Source organism: Mesoplodon bidens, assembly GCF_964165515.1.
Source record: "Mesoplodon bidens genome assembly, chromosome: 10".
NCBI classification, from domain to species: Eukaryota; Metazoa; Chordata; class Mammalia; order Artiodactyla; family Ziphiidae; genus Mesoplodon; species Mesoplodon bidens.
In genome coordinates this window covers 36,020,443-36,039,525 of record NC_138172.1, presented here as the reverse complement: position 1 = coordinate 36,039,525, position 19,083 = coordinate 36,020,443, and the positions used below count along the sequence as shown (strand labels likewise).

The 19,083-nt window shown below is 56.6% G+C and overlaps 1 protein-coding gene across 2 annotated transcripts in view; it reads left to right on the top strand.

Moving 5' to 3' along the window:
- PRKCD (protein kinase C delta) overlaps positions 1 to 18,836 on the top strand; it is a 30,155-nt gene extending 11,319 nt beyond the window's left edge. Inside the window, exons 3-19 of one of the 2 annotated variants that reach the window (XM_081246705.1) lie at positions 4,763 to 4,896; positions 6,029 to 6,162; positions 7,553 to 7,613; positions 7,783 to 7,945; positions 8,044 to 8,075; positions 9,217 to 9,302; positions 9,555 to 9,684; positions 10,341 to 10,441; positions 11,935 to 12,031; positions 12,212 to 12,309; positions 12,475 to 12,648; positions 12,943 to 13,034; positions 13,604 to 13,666; positions 14,686 to 14,824; positions 14,971 to 15,159; positions 15,755 to 15,883; positions 17,995 to 18,836. In XM_081246705.1, coding sequence (XP_081102831.1) covers positions 4,782 to 4,896; positions 6,029 to 6,162; positions 7,553 to 7,613; positions 7,783 to 7,945; positions 8,044 to 8,075; positions 9,217 to 9,302; positions 9,555 to 9,684; positions 10,341 to 10,441; positions 11,935 to 12,031; positions 12,212 to 12,309; positions 12,475 to 12,648; positions 12,943 to 13,034; positions 13,604 to 13,666; positions 14,686 to 14,824; positions 14,971 to 15,159; positions 15,755 to 15,883; positions 17,995 to 18,153 — 1,962 coding nt within the window. In that variant the 5' untranslated portion in view covers positions 4,763 to 4,781 and the 3' untranslated portion in view covers positions 18,154 to 18,836. Of the gene's footprint in view, positions 1 to 4,762; positions 4,897 to 6,028; positions 6,229 to 7,552; positions 7,614 to 7,782; positions 7,946 to 8,043; positions 8,076 to 9,216; positions 9,303 to 9,554; positions 9,685 to 10,340; positions 10,442 to 11,934; positions 12,032 to 12,211; positions 12,310 to 12,474; positions 12,649 to 12,942; positions 13,035 to 13,603; positions 13,667 to 14,685; positions 14,825 to 14,970; positions 15,160 to 15,754; positions 15,884 to 17,994 lie in introns of both variants that reach the window. The other variant, XM_081246704.1, reaches the window with a different exon arrangement.
- The last annotated feature ends 247 nt before the right edge of the window (positions 18,837 to 19,083 follow it).

Here is a 19,083-nt window from a genome sequence, read left to right as displayed (position 1 = left end):
CTGGGCAGGTGTGTGGGGGGAGGGTTGTGTGGGAGGGGTGTATCCCCCTCTCCTCAGGGGTCTGTTCAAGGGAACCAGACCCTAGACCCACTAGGGGCCTCAGCTGGTCCTACTTACCCTTGCTTTGCTTGACCTCAGCCTGCCTCCTCTTGTTCCCTGGCGGACTTTGCGAGGGAGCCCCCCTCTACATTCTCACAGTCTCCCCAAGAGCCTGCCCAAGGCCTCTCTTCTCGGGCCCTGCTTTGCTCCTCTGTCCAGCAGGCATCACCCTGTGGCCTGTGAGGCAGAATCAAATGTCAGGGAAGGACTAGGGTGGAGGGGACCGGGCCCTACCTGGGGGCCAGGGGACCCTCATTGCAGGACCCGGTCCTCAGTTCCCCCGCTCCGTACAAAGAGGAGATGGACATGTCAGTTTCTGAAGGCCCATCTCTTGGGAGATATTTTGGGCTTGATGGGTTTTATTTTTTTACCTCTAAAAAAATGGTTATCCAACAAGTTATATGTGATTGCTGTAGAAAAATGAGAAGATGCGTTTTTGTTCCTGATAGTGCCCCTCAGGCCATGCACCCCACCTGCCCCCTTTACTGGAACACACTCACGCACACACACGTAGATGTGTAATGTGCATACTTGTCCTCCACGCCCAAGCTCCAAGGAGCTTCAACTGGCACAGTCACTCTGGTCACCTCGAGGTCGGCCTTGCCCACTGCCCCCGACTGGTTGGGAGGTTTCCGCTGCCCTGGTGGAAGCGGGCCGCCTGTTCTGGTCCGGCCCAGCCCTGCCTTTCCGTACCTCTGGGCTCTTGGTCTAGGGCAGGGTGGGGAGCAGGGCCAGCAAGCCCTCATCTCCTGGGGCTGGGATGCAGCCAGACGTTCCCCAGGTTTTAAGAACTGGAGTCTGTTCCAAACAGCTGGGTCAGGAGAAGAAGTAGCAGTTCAGGGGTCTGTACCACCCTCTTTGTACAGTAGCAGGGGGTCCCCAAGGTCAGACCTAGGACCAGCCTGGAGGGGGTTGGGTGGCCAAGCACAGGGGACCTGTCTCCTGGTGCCCTCACCCCTCTTCTTGTTTACTTTGTCCTCATGGCTGTGTTAGTGTGTATTGCTCCCTGCACATTTATCTTTCTCTAGCTCTGCCCCCTCTTTCCCTTAGTCTCCTCTTCCTGACATGGCATACCAGAAGAGTGTGGGCTGCAACGTCAGGCAGGCCTGGATTCAGAACCTCCTTCTACCACTTACTGGCTCTGTGATCTTGGGCAAGTCACCTAGCCTCTCTGAGCCTGTTTCTTCATCAGTAAAATATCCACCTCTGGGACCTGCACAGGGATAAAGTGAGCTAATGCCATTACAAGGTTGGTCTGGTGTATGTTGGCCTCAGAGAAGGATGAGCTTTCTTATAAGTGAGGGTACTGATTCACACCCAGGCCCTTTGACTCCCAAGTCCGGAGCTCTCTGCTTCACAGGGCTGCCTCTGCTGTGGGCTAGAGAAGCAGGAGAGTAGAGACTTGGAGCCCACAGGCAGTTGGGAAAGGCCTGGCTGGCCTCAGCTGGCTCCAAGGAGCTGGTCCCCATGGAGGCCTGTGTGGAGTCCAACCCCTGCCACCTCCGTGGCCCTGCAGAGTGGGGATGAGGTTGAGCCAGTGGCCTCCCTTTGGGGCCTGTGGGCCTGAGCCAATTTGCATGGGGGCTATAAATAGTTGGCCCACCTTGCTTTTGTGCTATCCTTTACCGCCTGGCCTTCCCACCAGTGTTCAGATGCTCTGCAAGGTAGGTGGGCAACTCTGGCTCTGCTGTGCAGGGGGGTCCTGGTGTGCAGGGGCCCAAGACCTCTTTCAGGGTCACATGGCCATCAGTGGAAGAAGATGCCAGCTCGTGGTGCCTGTCTTCCTCTGGGGGTCCAGGCGGTGCAGTTGAGGTGGAGGAGGTGATAGAACCTGGCCGGGGCCCATGCTCTAGTTTTAGTCCTAGGTAGCTGGGGCTAGGTGACCTAACCCTAGGGTTACTGCCGAGTAGCCCCAGGGCAGCCCGTGGGTCCTCTCTCTTACGGCGCTGCGGCCTGGGTGTGCAGGTTTGGGGCCAGGGCTGGGGCCTGCTGTGGTTGTGGTTTTCCCTCTGGTGGCTTCTAACTGACTGCGAACAGCAACTGCTCCGAGTGTGCTGCAGAGCTGGAGGGCAGGCTGATGATCCTGTCTCTGCCTCGCTGCCCTGGGTGGTCCATGGACGGCTCCTGCTGGGTGACCCGGAGCCCATGGGCCACCTGGACTGGGCCCCGAGGGGAGGTGGGGGAAGGGCCGAGGAGGAGCTGGCCGGTAGGTGTTGGGCCCACCTGGGGTAGCAGCTCTGTGAGCAGCTCTGTTCCTGGAGACGTTTCCCCGAGAGGTAGAGTCAGTTATCAGGACCGTCTTCCCAGGCTGTGGGGCGGGGCGTGGAGTGGATGTGGTGGGAATATGAGTGTACTTTGTAAGCGGTGAAGGAAGGTGCACAGATGAAGGAGGGGTGCTATTAGCAAGAAGGGGTTGTAGTGGAAGAGGCCCCCTCCCTGAGTCTGTGGGGTTGGTGTTGGCTCTCGTCCTATACAAGTTCTCATCATCGTGGCAACCCTGCAGCGAGGGACTGTTCCTCATCTGGAGGATGGGGATGACTGAGACTCAGGCCAGGTGACCCACAGAGTCCCACAGCCAAGGCAGTGTGGGTGATAGGATCTTATACCCAGGCAGCTTGACCGTCATTTTGCCACCCAGGGCTGCCCTGACCCCCTCTCGCATATGAGCCCAGCCCCCTGCAGCACAACTGCTCCTCCTTTGTCCCTGCCCACCTGCCCCCTCATCCTCTGAGACACTCAGGAAGTTCATCACGGCCGCACCTGGGTCTCGAGGTTATCCTGTTGGGAAGCATGAGGCTGAGCCACATCTGCCGGGGGTCAGGCCCTGGAACGTGGATGCAGACACATGGCAAGTGTGTGCTGTGCAGGGGCCCTGCTGATCATTCTGGACCCCCAGACCACACTGGGTGGCAGGAGGGGCACGATGTCCTTTTGCCTAGAAGTTTGAGACACTCACCCAGGCTCCTACGCACGCTCCCAGCCAGGCCCACGCAGCTCGCTCTCCACTTCAACATTGGCTGAGTGCACACTACCTGCCACCCACTCACATGTCCTCGCAGGCACACACATCTCCATGGCTGTGCAGTCACACCCACACATACCGCCCCCCTCCCCCCAACACCAGCTTGCACACTCATGCCTGCTTGGGCCCCAGGAGGAAGCAGCAGCCGCCCACAGCTGGCTTTCCCTCCCTGCCTGCTGAGGGGTCACTGTGGCTGGCCTGTCTGGTCTCAGACGTGAGCTCACACACCCACTCTCGCTCCCTCTGAGTAGGAGCCTGGCCCGGGCAGGGGACATGGTGGAGTCTGCCCCACATGGTCCCTCCCCTCTACTCTGGCTGCAGGCTTCAGAGGACTGGCCGGGCCATTGGGCTGGGCTGTAGGCTGAGGTCAAGTGTTTCCTGTGAGCTCATCTGGGCTTGGAGCTGCCAGCAGGCCTGGCTGGTACTCTGCGGCCATGTGGAGGAGCTGGGGGGGCTGTCCCAGGGCCAGGGTGGCTGTTGCCTGTGCACACAGGCGCATGTGTGGGTAGGGGTGCGTGTCTGAGTCTGCCTCCGTGCCGGCTTGTGTTCAGGATGGAGCAAATACGTATATACGGGAACGAACGTTAGTGAGCATTCCTGCAGCCTCGGCTGTGGAGCTCCCTCCTGTGGGGCCTCGGCCCGGAGCCAGTGTCTGCGCAGGTGTACGAGTGTACACCTGTGGGCTTGCACAGCTGAGCATCCTCCACGAGGACAAGCCGAAAGACCTTCAGGGCCACCCGTAGTGATCCTCGATTTGAGGAACTGTGAGGAATGGGGGCGTGTGGGGCCAACCTGTGTGGTTTAAGGAGCAAAGTCAGCGTTACGTTCGACATTAAAGTAGTTTTATAGTTGGAAAAACTTAGTCTGAAAGTGCGGACAAACTTCCAGGTAGGCGAGAGCGCCTGACCCCAAGGGGCTCAGGTTCAGAAGTGTCAGGCACGCTGATGTGGGTGGGGCCTTTCACTACCCTGGTCCCAGGCAAAGTGGGTGCTTAATTAGTAGAATCCCAGCTTTGGGTTCTGGTTCAACCTCAGGATTTCAGTTTCCCATCTGAAAAGTGGGGGTGATCATCTTGGCCCTGCTACTTGTCTTGGCCCTGCTTGTCTGCCTGGGTAGTTATGAGCAAAAAACAAACTTTGAAACCAAAGAGGGCTGCATGGGGCAGGGTACAGGGAGGAAGGGGTGCTGTCCTGCCCATCTTGGCTGGCACCAAGGTGCTATGGCCAGCACATACTAGGTAACAGCCATTGGGTATTAAAGGAGGCATTGAACGACCGACTCCCCAAATGAATGACATGGGAGTCACAGGCTCACACGCCTCCGGGGCCTAGATAGGATTTGGAGAGAAGTGGAAGGGGGCCTCTGAACTGGAGTCAACCGGCAGGGGTGCCCAACAAAGGGGTCAGTGCCAGCCAGATATTGCCCAGTAGGCCTGATGTCGCACCTTCCAATTTCACCAGGGAGGCCACCAATCTAGTCTTAAATAAAACTTCTCAATTTTAATGGTGGCAACTAGGACTAGTGCATTTTAAGCACCACGTGGGCCAAATTCAATGCTGTGGGAGCCCTGGGGGGGAGCGGATACCTGACCACCTCCCAGGGCTGTCCCTGCTGCCCGCCTCACACCTTCTGTCTCCACAGCCCTGCTGCAAGCCCCAACATGGCACCGTTCCTGCGCATCTCCTTCAACTCCTACGAGCTGGGCTCCCTGCAGGCCGCAGATGAGGCAAGCCAACCCTTCTGTGCTGTGAAGATGAAGGAGGCACTCAGCACAGGTAGGGCTGTAGGCTGGACCCTACCTGTGCTGCAGGCACTGGCAGCAGCCAGTGGGGTGGGGAAGCCAGGGCCAGGAGGAGGCAATGGAAGGGACTGTGCCTTGTTCTCCTAGAGCCTCTGAGGGATCCTTCTCTTCCTTGTCCTCGTCTCCCTGCCCAGCTCAGCTTGCGATACAGGACAACAGAGGCTACTCACTGCCTGTAGGACCACCTGCACTGGCTACATGGAACCTTCTGTGGAGCTCAGGGCTTCTGGCTCCTCCCCCACTGGTTGTTTCACCCAAGAACAGGCTCCCTGCAGGAGCTCCACATGTCCATCTGTGCCAGGCCCTGTGCTGGGCACTGAGAACACTGCCATGCTCCAGGGCTGACCAGGCCCTGCCCTCATGGGGCTTACAGTCTGGTGGAGGAGGCACACAGTGAATCCTGTGATAGGGAAGTCCAGATGAGGAACCATCCCAGGCTGCAGTCAGGGAGGTCATCCTGGAAGAAGCAAACATCTCACGCCATTCCTTCTTCTACCCTCACCTGGTGAACCCCTGGCTGATCCCTTAGGTCTCAGCTGAGCTGTCCCTTCCTCTAGGAAGCCTTCTCTGACCCTTAGGTTGGGGCAGGCCACGTGACCATGGGCGGGTCTAGAACCAGTGACCTTGCCCTCTTCAGTCTCATGACAGCTGTGATTTAATGTTCACTTGAGGGGTGAACTGATTCATGTCTCTGCCCAGGACTAGGACTCTAGGAGGACAGGTACCGTGTTCTTTCCTCCAACACCATGGCTGGCATGTGGGAGCCTGTGGCAGTGTCACTGAGTACATGTCTAAGGGAAGGTGACATCTAAGAGGGGCTAGAGGAAGAGGGTCACAGGAAGAAGGGACAGCAGGAGCAGAGGCCCGGGGTGGAACCTAGCAGGGCACCCGGGGGAAACTGCCGGCGTTTCTGTGCTCTCAGGCGGGTTGTGAGTGAGATAGGGCTGGTGAGGCGAGCAGAGCATGGTCATGAGAGCTGAGGAGTGGAGACTTGGGCCCTGGGGGAGAGAGCAGGCAGATTCCATAGGATGGAAGGCTGGTGGAAGGCCCGGGATTTGAAGCACAGAGGGTCCCTAGCCTGACCTTGCCTTCCTGGCCCATTGCAGAGCGTGGGAAGACGCTGGTGCAGAAGAAGCCCACCATGTACCCCGAGTGGAAGTCCTCGTTCGATGCCCACATCTACGAAGGTCGCGTCATCCAGATCGTGCTGATGCGAGCCGCGGAGGAGCCAGTGTCCGAGGTGACAGTGGGTGTGTCGGTGCTGGCCGAGCGCTGCAAGAAGAACAATGGCAAGGCCGAGTTCTGGGTGAGGGGCACAGCCACAGTCACGCGTGTGTGTGGGCAACGTGAGCGGGTATGGCTGAGGGCACCCGGCCGCTCCGGCCACTGGGGCAGCTCTGTAGCCGACAGCTTGTGTTCGAATCCTGGTCTTGCGATTCATCAGACCCTTCGCCTCTCTGAGTCTGCTTCTGAATATGTAAAAGGAGAAACTACTAAAAGACCTACAGTGGGGTCAGTTTTGATGGAATGAGCAGCTGGATGCAAAGGGCTTACTGCAGAACCTGGCACGTAGGCAGTGCTAAAGAGAGCCCTCCTTGGTATTACAGCTGCTTTTTTCCCTTTTAATTTTGCAAAGGCAGTATGTGCACATAGTAAAACATATCAAGCTTTATGAAAGGGTGGGTCCTAGCCCCAACACCAGGTCCCCCTTCTCAGAGAACCCCACTGTTCCCAGTTCTGTTTGGAATCTTCACAGATATTCCAAACCCAGGCAGGCATCGGGGAACACCAGTTATGATCTTCCACAGCCGGGGGGGTCGGGGAGGAGAAGGCTCATGGCCCTCCACTCACCTGCTGAAACCTGGACTCTGCACGCACACGTGGCCATATGTCCCTTGTGGCCACAGGACGTCAGCTCTGGCAGGGCATCCCTGCCCCCTGGGGTTATATGTGGGCTCCTGCAGCCAAGATGTCCCCGCCAGGAAAGACCTGTGACCATGGAGACTCTACTCAGCCTCCAGTGAGGGGTGAAGGAACTGGGCCGAGAGAGGTTGACCCAGGGCTGCACCCACCCTTGAAGAAGCCGGCAGAGACTCCTGTTGTGCTCTCTGTCCGCCACCCCAAGGGACACTGTCAGTCACCAGGCCCTGGGGGAGCTGAGGGTCTTGCCCTTAGGACGAGCCAGTCTGTGTGAGGAGAGTGGACAGACAGAGCCCCCGACAGAGAGAGAGAGAGAGAAAGAGAGAGAGAGAGAACCAGCACGCTGTGTCAGTATGCGTGTGTCTGTGTGTCTGCATGTGTGGGGGCATGCGGTGCCTCCATTCTAAGATCCTTGTGAAGCGGGCAGCCGGGGGTGGGGGTGGGGAGTTTCCCTTCCCACTCTGTTCCCTGGGCCATGTGGCCAAGCTGGGTGTGGGCTGGATCCTTTTACTTCCCCAAATGTAATAATACTCCTGGGTGAGGGCTGGGGACGGGGCTCAGGGGTGGGGCCCTGCCCACTCTGGGCAGACAGGTGTCTGGCTAGGCTGCTGGGACTCCCTGGCCCTTCAGGGACCAACCATGGGAGCGGGTTCTGAGTCTGGCTTGGCCCAGGCTCGCCCTCATTGACTCCCCCACCCTTACTCCTGCAGCTGGACCTGCAACCCCAGGCCAAGGTGTTGATGTCTGTGCAGTATTTCCTGGAAGACATAGGTAAGCCCCTCCCTACCTGGGCTGGGGACGGAGGTTCAGAGGCCAGAGCCAGAACGGAGGTTTAGGGAAGCCTCCATTGGTGCTCTGTCCAGGACTGCCCTGGGAGGAACTGAAGGGGTGTGGCCCCTCCCGTGGGCTGGGGCTGACTTCACTGCTACCCGGCCCCCAGATTGCAAGCAATCAATGCGGAGTGAAGACGGGGCCAAGTTCCCAACGATGAACCGCCGTGGAGCCATCAAACAGGCCAAAATTCACTACATCAAGAACCACGAGTTTATCGCCACCTTCTTTGGACAGCCCACTTTCTGCTCTGTGTGCAGAGACTTTGTTTGGTGAGACTGGCTGTGTCCGCTGGGGTGGGGTGGGTGAGGGAGGGCCCCCATCCCCGGTGCTTCCCCTCACTCACCCTGCCTGGGTACTTGCCTTTCAGGGGTCTCAACAAGCAAGGCTACAAGTGCAGGCGTAAGTGTCTCCACAGCCCGGTCTGTATGCACATGTGTGTGCACGCATGTGCCTGCGTGCCTTCACAGAGAAGCCTGTGTCCCTGTGTTGGGACGGTGTGTCTGGATGAAGCCTGTGCTTGAGTGTGTGCACGTGAGGCTTTCCATGTGGTAGCGTGTGTGTGGACGGCGGCTGCGTCAGTGAGTGCTGGAGCCGGCGTGTCTCTTCCCAGCGCTTCCCGTTCAGTGACATCACGTTGGCGGCCTGAAATAGGCCCCGGTGGCGTATGTACACAGAATCTGCCAGTGCTGCACATCGGGGCTCTTTCCCCCAAGAGAGGCTATTAGACCTTTGCCAGCACATCCCTGGCTGCATGTGCTTCTGTTGAGAGCTGTGTGCATCTGTTACACACGTATGAGCACACCCTTCTCTATGGCCGTCGGTGCATGCATGAGGCAGTGTGGACCGGTGGTGGTGAGCACAGGCTCTGGAGCCAGCCTGCCTGGGTCTGAATCCCAGCTCTACCACTTCCTAGCTGTAGGACCTTAGACAAAGTTACTTAACCTCTCTGTGCCTCAATTTCCTCATCTGTAAAATAGGGACAGTAGAGTCATTGTGAAGATCAAATGGGATAAAATATGTAAAGCTGTATTTTAAGTGTGGCTGGTGCCCGGTAAGCATTCTATGTAAGAAGGTTTGTCATTATATATGCTGTGTACGTGTATCTGAGTGCCTTTGTGTTGGGGTGCATCTGTCAGTGTGTGTGTGTGTGTGTGTGTGTGTGTGTGTGTGTGTGCGTGTGCGTGCTTAAGAGCTGTTTGCTGTCCTGAGCCACAGAGAGGGCTCCCCTGCCTCTAGTTCTCTCACTGCCATGCCCCCCTCCCCGCCCACCGGGACTCCTTGAGCCTTTCCTAACCTCTGAGACCCCCCCCAGATCGACCTGTCCTCCCCGCCGCATCCTTCCCAGACTCCTCCCACAGGGACTGACCGGAGGAGAGAAAAGTCAAGCTCTAGGCCGAGGGCTCCGTGTGGTGAGGGTGTGGGTGGTCGGGGAGCACGGGGGCTTTGTGTGGAGGGCAGGACTGGGCCAGAGGGCACCAGCTCACAGACTCTGCCCCTCCGGGGCCTTCCCGTCCCCTTCCTGGGCCTGGGCCTCCTCAAGAATGCAACGCTGCCATCCACAAGAAATGCATCGACAAGATCATTGGCCGGTGTACGGGCACTGCAGCCAACAGCCGGGACACCATAGTGAGGCCGGGCCCAGGGCAGGGCGGGAGGGATTCGAGCTCTCCCCACCCCTTCCCTGTGGGGTCACCCTTCCTCCCCGTTTTCCTTCTTCCTTCCTTCCCCTGGCTTGGCCCCTGGGATCCCTGGATTTCCCAGTCCCCACGGAGCCCTCTTGGGTATCTTGCCATGCATGGGGTTGGGTCAGGGAGAGTTAGGGGGTGAGGGGCTGGAGCTGGCATGTGACCCTTGATCTGTGACATCCCGCACCCCTAGTTCCAGAAAGAACGTTTCAACATTGACATGCCACACCGGTTCAAGGTTTATAACTACATGAGCCCCACCTTCTGCGACCACTGCGGCAGCCTGCTCTGGGGGCTGGTGAAGCAGGGATTAAAGTGTGAAGGTGCGTGCCGGCTAGGGCGGGGGCTGCGGCGGAAGTGGGAGGGGGGCCCACCCGGACCCCGGAAGCTGAGACCAGCTGAGGCTGCCTTTGCCCCCTCACTCGGGGACTCTCATGTGGGTGAGGCCTCCTGGCCCCTCCCCACTGGCCCGACTGACTCTGTCATTTACTGCTGTGTGACCGTCAGAAGGTGGCCCCACCGCTGAGAGCTCCACGTCCTCAAGTATAAAATAGGCGTTAGAGTCGAGTCGGCCCCAGAGAGTCACCGAGGGGAAAGCAGGTGGAAGGTGCTCCCTGGCCGGGGCTGTCTCACACCAGCTCAGCTTGTGCTCCTCGCAGGCCCTCCCCCACCTCAGGCTTCACTGAAACGAGAGACATCTGGAGGAAAAGTGACTTGTCTAGCTTGTCCCAGACATTTGTTTTTTCTTTTTCTTCTTTAAATAATGAAAGATTTGAGGTGCTCGTGATGGCTTCAGATACATCTTTTTCTAAAGGCAGGAAACCCCGCAGACCCTGCCAAAAGCCCTTGTCTCTCCTGCTCTCTCCTCCATCCCTCCCTGCCCTTGGCTGGGCCTGGGACAAGGGGACAGTTTTCTTGGAGCCTGCTGGCTGCCTGACTGGGCGGGGGCCCTGATGGCTCTGCTTCTCTCCCACCCCAGATTGTGGCATGAACGTGCACCATAAGTGCCAGATGAAGGTGGCCAACCTCTGTGGCATCAACCAGAAGCTCTTGGCCGAGGCTTTGAACCAAGTCACCCAGGTGGGCAGGCACTGTGGGAACCCTGGACAGAGGGTGGCAGGGTTGGGGACGAGTCAGGGCTCATGCCCGCTCCTGGGGAACTGCAGTGAGGGGCGTTTATACATAAGACCCTACTTCTGGAAGATCCAGTTCAAGGATTGGACATTAGAGGGTGGTGGGCTTGTTCTCCTAAGAAATTAGTTATTCAAGCAGTGCTTTTCCTGAGGGTGAACCTGGATGACTGCAAGGTTGGAACACTTGGAACTAAAGCCTTTATGTGTATATGTTTTGTTTTTTTTAAAAAAGAGTTTAGGGCTTCCCTGGTGGCGCAGTGGTTGAGAGTCCGCCTGCTGATGCAGGGGACACGGGTTCGTGCCCCAGTCCGGGAAGATCCCACATGCCGCGGAGCGGCTGGGCCCGTGAGCCATGGCCGCTGAGCCTGCGCATCCAGAGCCTGTGCTCCGCAACGGGAGAGGCCACAACAGTGAGAGGTCTGCGTACCTCAAAAAAAAAAAAGAGTTTACCTAAAATCTCTTTTTCCTCCTTTACTTTTTATTTTTAATTAATTAATTTATTTTTGGCTGTGTTGGGTCTTTGTTGCTGCATGCGGGCTTTCTCTAGTTGTGGCGAGCAGGGGCTACTCTTCATTGTGGAGCACGGGCTCTAGGCGTGCGGGCTTCAGTAATTGTGGCTTGCGGTCTCTAGAGCACAGGCTTAGTAGTTATGGCACATGGGCTTAGATGCTCCTCGGCATGTGACATCTTCCTGGACAAGGGTTCGAACCCGTGTGCCCTGGATTGGCAGGTGGATTCTTTTTTTTTTTTTTTTTTTTTTTTTTTCTTTTTGCGGTATGCGGGCCTCTCACTGTTGCGGCCTCTCCCGTTGCGGAGCACAGGCTCCGGACGCGCAGGCCCAGAGGCCATGGCTCACGGGCCCAGCCGCTCCGCGGCATATGGGATCCTCCCAGACCGGGGCACGAACCCGTATCCCCTGCATCGGCAGGCGGACTCTCAACCACTGCGCCACCAGGGAGGCCCTGGCAGGTGGATTCTTAACCACTGCGCCACCAGGGAAGTACAGTGTGTACATGTTTTGTGTGTGTGTGTTTGGGTATGGGTGGAGCTTGAAGGAGGCCACAGAACTTTAAGATTCTAGAATCTATCACAAGTGAGGAAAAACAAAAAAAGTGAAGGCAACACAAATAAAAATCTATTGAGTAAGTGGCTGGGAAGTTAGGGTTCAATTTCCAGAACTTTTGTTTGTAATCAGTGCCTTCCAGACCACCCAGGCGTCTCTGTGCCGGAAGTGTGTGTGTGTGCGTGCGCGCGTGCGCGCATGTGTGCACTTGTTCACACATGTGTACATGCACATGCACTGTCTGGGGTCCCGGGCTCTGCCCCTGCTGTCCCCCATTGGTATTGAGGGTAGAGTTATGGATGGTTGGGGTCCTCCCTCTGTGTTGGGAGTTCTGACCATGGTATGACTTCTGGCCCCCCAACCCCTACCCCCTCCAGAGACCTGCCCGGAGGTCGGACTCCGAGACTGCAGAGACTGTTGGGATCTACCAGAATTTTGAGAAGAAGCCAGGAGTCTCTGGAGATGATGTCCAAGGTGAAGCTGTGCCCATTCCTTCCAGGAAAGCCCCTACCCCCCCACGCCAGCATGGGACCCAGCCTCTCCACACAGTTGAGTGCAACTGGAGAGGAGGCACCTCTGTGGGGAGGGACCCAGCAGGGGAGGCCCACCCTCTGGACATGAGACATGAGTTTGAAGCAGCTGTCTCTCGGGCAGGAACTGGGACCTACGGCAAGATCTGGGAGAGCAGCACCACGTGCAGCATTGAGAACTTCACCTTCGTCAAGGTCCTGGGCAAAGGAAGCTTCGGGAAGGTGAGGGCCCCATGGCCCTGGGGCAGGCAGCCCGAGGGACCTGGGCTCGGTAGCCAAGGGGCACCTGCTTCCCACCCTCCCTGGGTGCTTCCGGGTTGGGTTGGGCCGTGCGCCCTGACCTTTGGTCCGAACCTCCCCTGCTCAGCACCTCTGCCCATCTGTTAGGTGCTGCTCGCAGAGCTGAAGGGCAAAAAGGAATTCTTCGCCATCAAGGCCCTCAAGAAGGACGTGGTTCTGATCGATGATGACGTGGAGTGCACGATGGTGGAGAAGCGGGTGCTGGCGCTCTCCGGGGAGAATCCCTTTCTCACCCATCTCTTCTGCACCTTCCAGACCAAGGTGCCGGCCCGCCCACTATCAGTGCCCCTGGCCCACAGCCCCCCTCAGTTGCTCAGGTTAAGGCCATGTCTCCCATTGAGATTCTCCAGGGTAGGGCCCAGTCTTCTTCCTCAGACCACTTAAGGCAAGGCTGAGTCCCCCTTCCTCAGACTCCTCAGGGCAGGGCCGTTCTTCCCCCTCACATCCGCCAGGGCAGATGTCCCCTGCTTCCTTTTGGGGCTTGCCCCTAGTGGTCCTCAGTGAGGGAGCTTCCTGCTGCCTTCTGTGCCTCTGCTCACCACCCTCCCCCAACAGGACCACCTGTTCTTTGTGATGGAGTTCCTCAATGGGGGCGACCTGATGTATCACATCCAGGACAAAGGCCGCTTCGAGCTCTACCGTGCCACGTACGCGAGGCCCTGTCGGGGGAAGAGCCCTCTGCCCATCTGCCTTCCATTCCTTCTTCCCTCCCCCTGATGAAGCCAGCCTGGACTGGAGCTGGGGTTGGAGAGACTTGGGGTGGCCAGGGCCATCCCCCGCCCCATGTGGGAAGCTAGGGGTGAGGGGTGAGCTGTGGCTGGGAACACAACCTAGACATGCCAGGTCCTGTCCCCTCCCTGGGCCTCAGCGGGTGGTTGATCCTGCACAATGCAGGACCCAGGTGGGTGGCCCCCAAACTAGCATGCACCCCCAGACTGTGTGTGTGTGCACATAGGCGTATCTATATAAATGCATACACTCTTAGGACAGAGAATTGTCTCATTTGGAGCTTTTTTCTTCACAATTTTCTTTGCTGCCTTGGCTACCAGCCCCTACTTGCCTGATACAAGATGTGCTTGATCAGGACCAGGTTGTCCGTGGAGTTATTTTCAGCATTTCCTGTCACTGGGGGTGGGGATGAAGACCCAGGGAGAAGCAGGGGCTGCTCACAGAAATCTCAGGACACTTTGTGTGTGTGTGTGTGTGTCTCATCCAGGTTTTATGCGGCTGAGATAGTCTGTGGACTACAGTTTCTACACCAGAAAGGGGTCATTTACAGGTGCGGGGATGGGAAGGTGGGGGGTGTTTAGGAGGGGAGGCCCCAACCCCATCATATCCTCTGAAATGCTCTGAGTGGATCCCGGTCCAGCTGTGGCCCCATCTCCTCTTGGAGTCAGTCTTTAGTTGGGTATTTGCTTAAACCACCTACTCCATTGCTACAATTCCTTGTGGCCCCTTAGCTGAGGCTGGCACAGCTCCAGGGACTGGGAACTCCCTGCCCATACTCGACACCTTTGGCGGGAGCGCAGCACTGACTGGTATGGTGTCTCCCTCCCTCGGAGCCATCAGTCTCCCTCTGCAGCTGCAGCTGAGCACTCTGAGGTTCCACCAATGGGTTCAGGTTTCATAAATTCTCACCCAATAAATGACAGTCCCATCCTGCCATGGATTAATATGTACTCATCCAAAAGGCTGAGCCCGTGCTGTGTGTACTATTGTGGGATGATCCCAAGGTATGTTGTCAAGTGGAAAACCAATCCATGGGACAGTGCATATTGGGTGTTAGGGGCCAGGCTGTAAAAGGTGGCATGAGATGCACATTGTAATGTGCTGTCCGTGCCTGGACTCAGTCTAGGGAGGGCCCGGCAAGCAAGGTTAGTGGAAGATGGGCCTTGTGCTGTTCTGCTTTTCTGGTGCTTGTTACCGTGTGCCTAAGTTACCTACTCAACTACCTACATAAAATAGACGGGCTCCCTGCCCTTGTGGAGTCTGACAAACCTGAGTCCAGGGCGCTTCCACAGCTGACTAGCTGGGTGACCCTAGGCAAGTGATAGCACCTCGCTGAGCCTCATTTTGGGCTTCGGGAAGTAGGATGGTGTGTGTCCAGCACACAGCACACAGTAGGCAGCTTGCAGGAAGCACCTGTGTTTAGCACCTCTTTCCCCTCCTCTTCCTCATTCCCTCGTCCGCTGGAGAGAGTCCTAGGCTTTCCGGGCTGACAATGGGGACATGGGAGGGGACTACGGGGAGGAGGGGAATTGGACCCTAACGACTCCTTTTCCTATCCCCTCCCCGCAGGGACCTTAAGCTGGACAACGTGATGCTGGACCGGGACGGCCACATCAAGATTGCTGACTTCGGCATGTGCAAGGAGAACATGTTCGGGGACAAACTGGCCAGCACCTTCTGCGGCACCCCTGACTACATCGCCCCCGAGGTGAGTAGCACCCTCCCGGCCCCGCCTCTGGCTGACACCTTGTCTCCACAGGTGGCGATGTCCCAGTCACAGCCGAGAGGCTGAGGAGGGCTGGCCGGGGCTTGTGCTCCAGGGCCCCCTCAGCTCCGGCACCCACTCTGCCCCAGATCCTGCAGGGCCTGAAGTACTCATTCTCCGTGGACTGGTGGTCCTTTGGAGTCCTTCTCTATGAGATGCTCATTGGTCAGTCCCCCTTCCACGGTGATGATGAGGACGAACTCTTTGAGTCCATCCGTGTGGACTCACCATATTATCCCCGCTGGATTACCAAGGAGTCCAAGGATATCCTGGAGAAGGTAGGAGCCCCTGGGCTGGGCTGGCAGGGGCAGGAGCTGGCAGACGCCAGGTCACGGGAATGCCAGAAGCCTCCTGTCTCAGGGATGGCAGCCTCACCAGTGCTCCGGTCCTAACACATTGGGGGGTCACTCTCCTGCCACGTTCCTGGGACCTCCTGTCTATGTTCCCTGCACTGAATCAGCCTGGCCTGGCAATGATGGGCTTGGGGTCAGAAGACAGGTAGACCTTAGGCTAAACTCTGAGTCTGTCTCCTTATCTACAAAATGAGGCCAGAAGAGAACCTTTCTCACAGAGTTTTGGGGAAAAAACCATAAATGTATGATGCCAGGCAGGTGGTAAACACCCAATAAGGGCTACTGCTTTTACTCACAAGTCCCACCAGCTGAGAGTCCTGGCAGCCCCAGTCCACGCCCTATTTCTCCACCGGGCCTGGGACCAGAGACCAGAGAGGACTTCTCAGCCCCAGAGGCCCTGGGCTGTGACACCAGGCTGGGCTGGACCAGCCTGGGCACCCCTCGGCCTGCTTGGGGGTTGTCTGAGGCTCCCATTTCCTACAGCCCTCGGGTGCTAACCAGGTTCCCTGCTGCATTGCAGCTGCTTGAACGGGATACGACCAGGAGGCTGGGAGTGACAGGGAACATCAAAATCCACCCCTTCTTCAAGACCATCAACTGGGCTCTGCTGGAGAAACGTGCAGTGGAGCCACCCTTCAAGCCCAGAGTGGTACGTGATCCCACTCCAGTGGGGGCTGCCCACTCAATGTTGTCCCTCACTGCCTTCCGGAGTGGACTCCTCCTGCTTTGCCCTGCCTCTCTCCTGCATCATTCACATGCTCTCCCCCTCTCCCTTCTTCTAGCAAATCTGCTTTCCCAACCTCCTTGGCACACTGAGCCACAGCCTCTACCCTCATATCCTCACCATCTCTCCTCAGTCAGTCATTCAACAAACATTGGTGACAGTGGATCCAGCCACCCTTTAGCATACATTCTTTAAACCCACTGTGTGCAGGGGAGTAAGCTTTGGGGATCAGAGTTAAGGCCCCCCTCCCTCCATCTACCCATCTATTCAATCCATTTTCCAAAAAATACCGGAAATGCTGAGTGCCCTCTGGGTACACAGCACTGTGCTGGGCTGCATAGCGAAGTGGGAGGCCCAGTCCCAGAGCTAGAGGGGCCCCAGCTCCTCAGATAGGAAACTTGCACACTGATGGTCATTTGTGATAAATGACAGCAGTACAAGACAAGGCCACACACAATCAGTTGCCACTGGGAGGGTCTGTGGGCAGGTGCCCAAGATGCAGAGATCGGGGTGGGTCTGAGAGGAAATGGGATGTCGGCAGGGCTGGGGAAGCTCGGCCAGGCCAAGGGCAGATGGGAGGTATTCCAGGTAAAGGAGGGATGGTTTGCATAAAGGCCTAGAATCTAGAGAACCCGCCAAGGAGCCAGCAGGAGAGCAGAGGCAGGCTGGACTTCTCAGAAGTTGAACTCTGTGGCCCTTCTCTGATCGCAGGTCTTCCCTCCCTTCCCCTTTCTCTCCTTTGCTCCCCCTCCTCTGTCAGGACACGCTGTTCCCACTGAGCAGCCTGTGTAATGTGCCCCCGTGTTTGTGTCTTGAAGCCGCAGAGCAACCCCCATTCCAGGGATCTCAAACTCAGTGCCTCCTGCCCTGGGCACGTCACTACCAGGCCAGGCCAGCTGTGGGAAAATCACACAGCCTGCTTTCAGTGTCTCACTTTTGATAGAAAGAGGGATAGATTGATTTTAAATAACACCAGGCAGCTGATGGGCAGCCCCTGTCAGTGGGAAGTGGGGCCTGTGATGAGCTGGCCAAGTGGTTTCAGCACCAAGAGTGGGCGGTCATGCCAGGAAATGGGCCTGGGGCTGCTCTGCTCTGTCAGTTTTCAAAGAAGCCAGAAACCAGGATTTTTATGTCAAATTGCCCTTTTTTTTTTTTTTGCTGTACGCGGGCCTCTCACTGTTGTGGCCCCTCCCGTTATGGAACACAGGCTCCGGACGTGCAGGCTCAGCGGCCATGGCTCACGGGCCCAGCCGCTCCGCGGCATGTGGGATCTTCCCGGACCGGGGCACGAACCCGTGTCCCCTGCATCAGCAGGCGGACTCTCAACCACTGCGCCACCAGGGAAGCCCCAAATTGCCCAATTTTAAAATATTGGCTCAAATGCCATTAAAACCCATGGCTAGTCAAAATGGTTGTACCTGCAGCTCAGTTTGGCCTGAGGGCCACCAGCTTAAGACCTCTTTCAATCACCCTTTCATTGTACCTTCAGAAGCAGAGAGTTGGCAAACTTTTCCTGTGAACAGCCTGATAGTAAATATCTTAGGCTTTGGAGGCCGGATAGTCTCAAGGCAGCCATAGACGGTATGTCAGTGAGTGGGTGTGGCTGGGTACTAATAAAACTTTATTTATGGATGCCGAACTTTGAATTTCATTTAATTTTCACATGTCATGAAGTGTTATTCTCCTTTTGATTTTTTCCTAAACATTTAAAATGCAAAAGCCAGCCTTAGCTCGTGGGACCTACAAAAACAGGTGGTGGGTGGGCTTTGGCCCAGGGCTGTGGTCTTCTAGAACCCTGCTTGGGTGGATGTCCACCTTTCCTCCTCCAGGCCCCCTGCTGGCTTCCCTCATTCCCTTGGTAACAGCATCCACCTTCCAGCGGAAAGACTCTCTTTTCTGTTCTAAATAAGGACAGCTCTGGCTTGGCCCAGTCCAACAGGGATTATGGCTCCGGGAATGGGTCCCCGGAACGTCAGGAGCCCATGGGAAGGTTGCCCTTTGGGTCCTGCTTACGCACCCCTGCCTTCTGCTTGCAGAGGTCCCCTGGAGACTACAGCAACTTCGACCAGGAGTTCCTGAACGAGAAGCCGCGCCTCTCCTACAGCGACAAGAACCTCATCGACTCCATGGACCAAACAGCATTTGCCGGCTTCTCCTTTGTGAACCCCAAATTCGAGAGGCTCCTGGAAAATTGAGGTTGCCAGACATGTGCCCCCAACCCACCCCAGCCAGGGAGCCTGGGTCAGCCAGCACGGCCTGCTGACCTGGCCCAGGCAGAGCAGGCAGGGCCCCCCACTTCATCGGCACCTGCCTGTCCCCCACGATAAGCAGCAGTGTGATTGTCATAATTTCTGCTGCTGCCTGTCTCCCTCGTCCCCCAGAGAGGCCTCAGCTCCTGTCTGGCTGGGCTTTCATGGTACTTCCTCTGTGAATTGTATGTGAATTTGCTTTTCCTCTGCCCTCAGAGGGAAATTGTAAATCCTGTGTTTCATTACTTGAATGTAGTTATCTATTGAAAAAAATATGTAATATATACATATATACACGCACATATATATATATATATATATATATATATATATATATATATATATATATAGGCTGTATATATTGCTCAGTAGAGAAAAATGTGGGGGACTGGTAATATGTTGATCTTTTAAAATATATATATATTATATATATGACGCACACCCTCCCCACCTCCCACCACCCCCCCACCCAAAAAAAAAAAAAAAAAAGGAGCACAAGCTGTTTGAACCGCCAGGTTCTTTTATTTGTGTGTCTAAATAAACACCAACTGATACCGACCTGGCTGTCGGGACATGTTTCTCCCAGGAAGCTGGTGGCTGCTGCTCCCACTTCTGGCAGCTCTGTCTTGGAAGTTAAACCGAGCTGTTAGCTGCAGATGCAGACCCCTGGGCTTTCATGCAAATGTGTTCGTATTTATGGGTTTCCTCTGGCTCCAGGGCCGTGGGCCAAAAGCAGAAAACTTTTCTGGGTGGCTGAGGGAGCCCCAGGTGTCTCTGTGGGGTGATGGGAGGAGGTGGGACCAGCTGCAGAGAGTCTATCTCAGAAGAGTGAGGGGCGAGCGCTGAAAAGCAGGACAGTGCAAGGTCTGGCCGGGA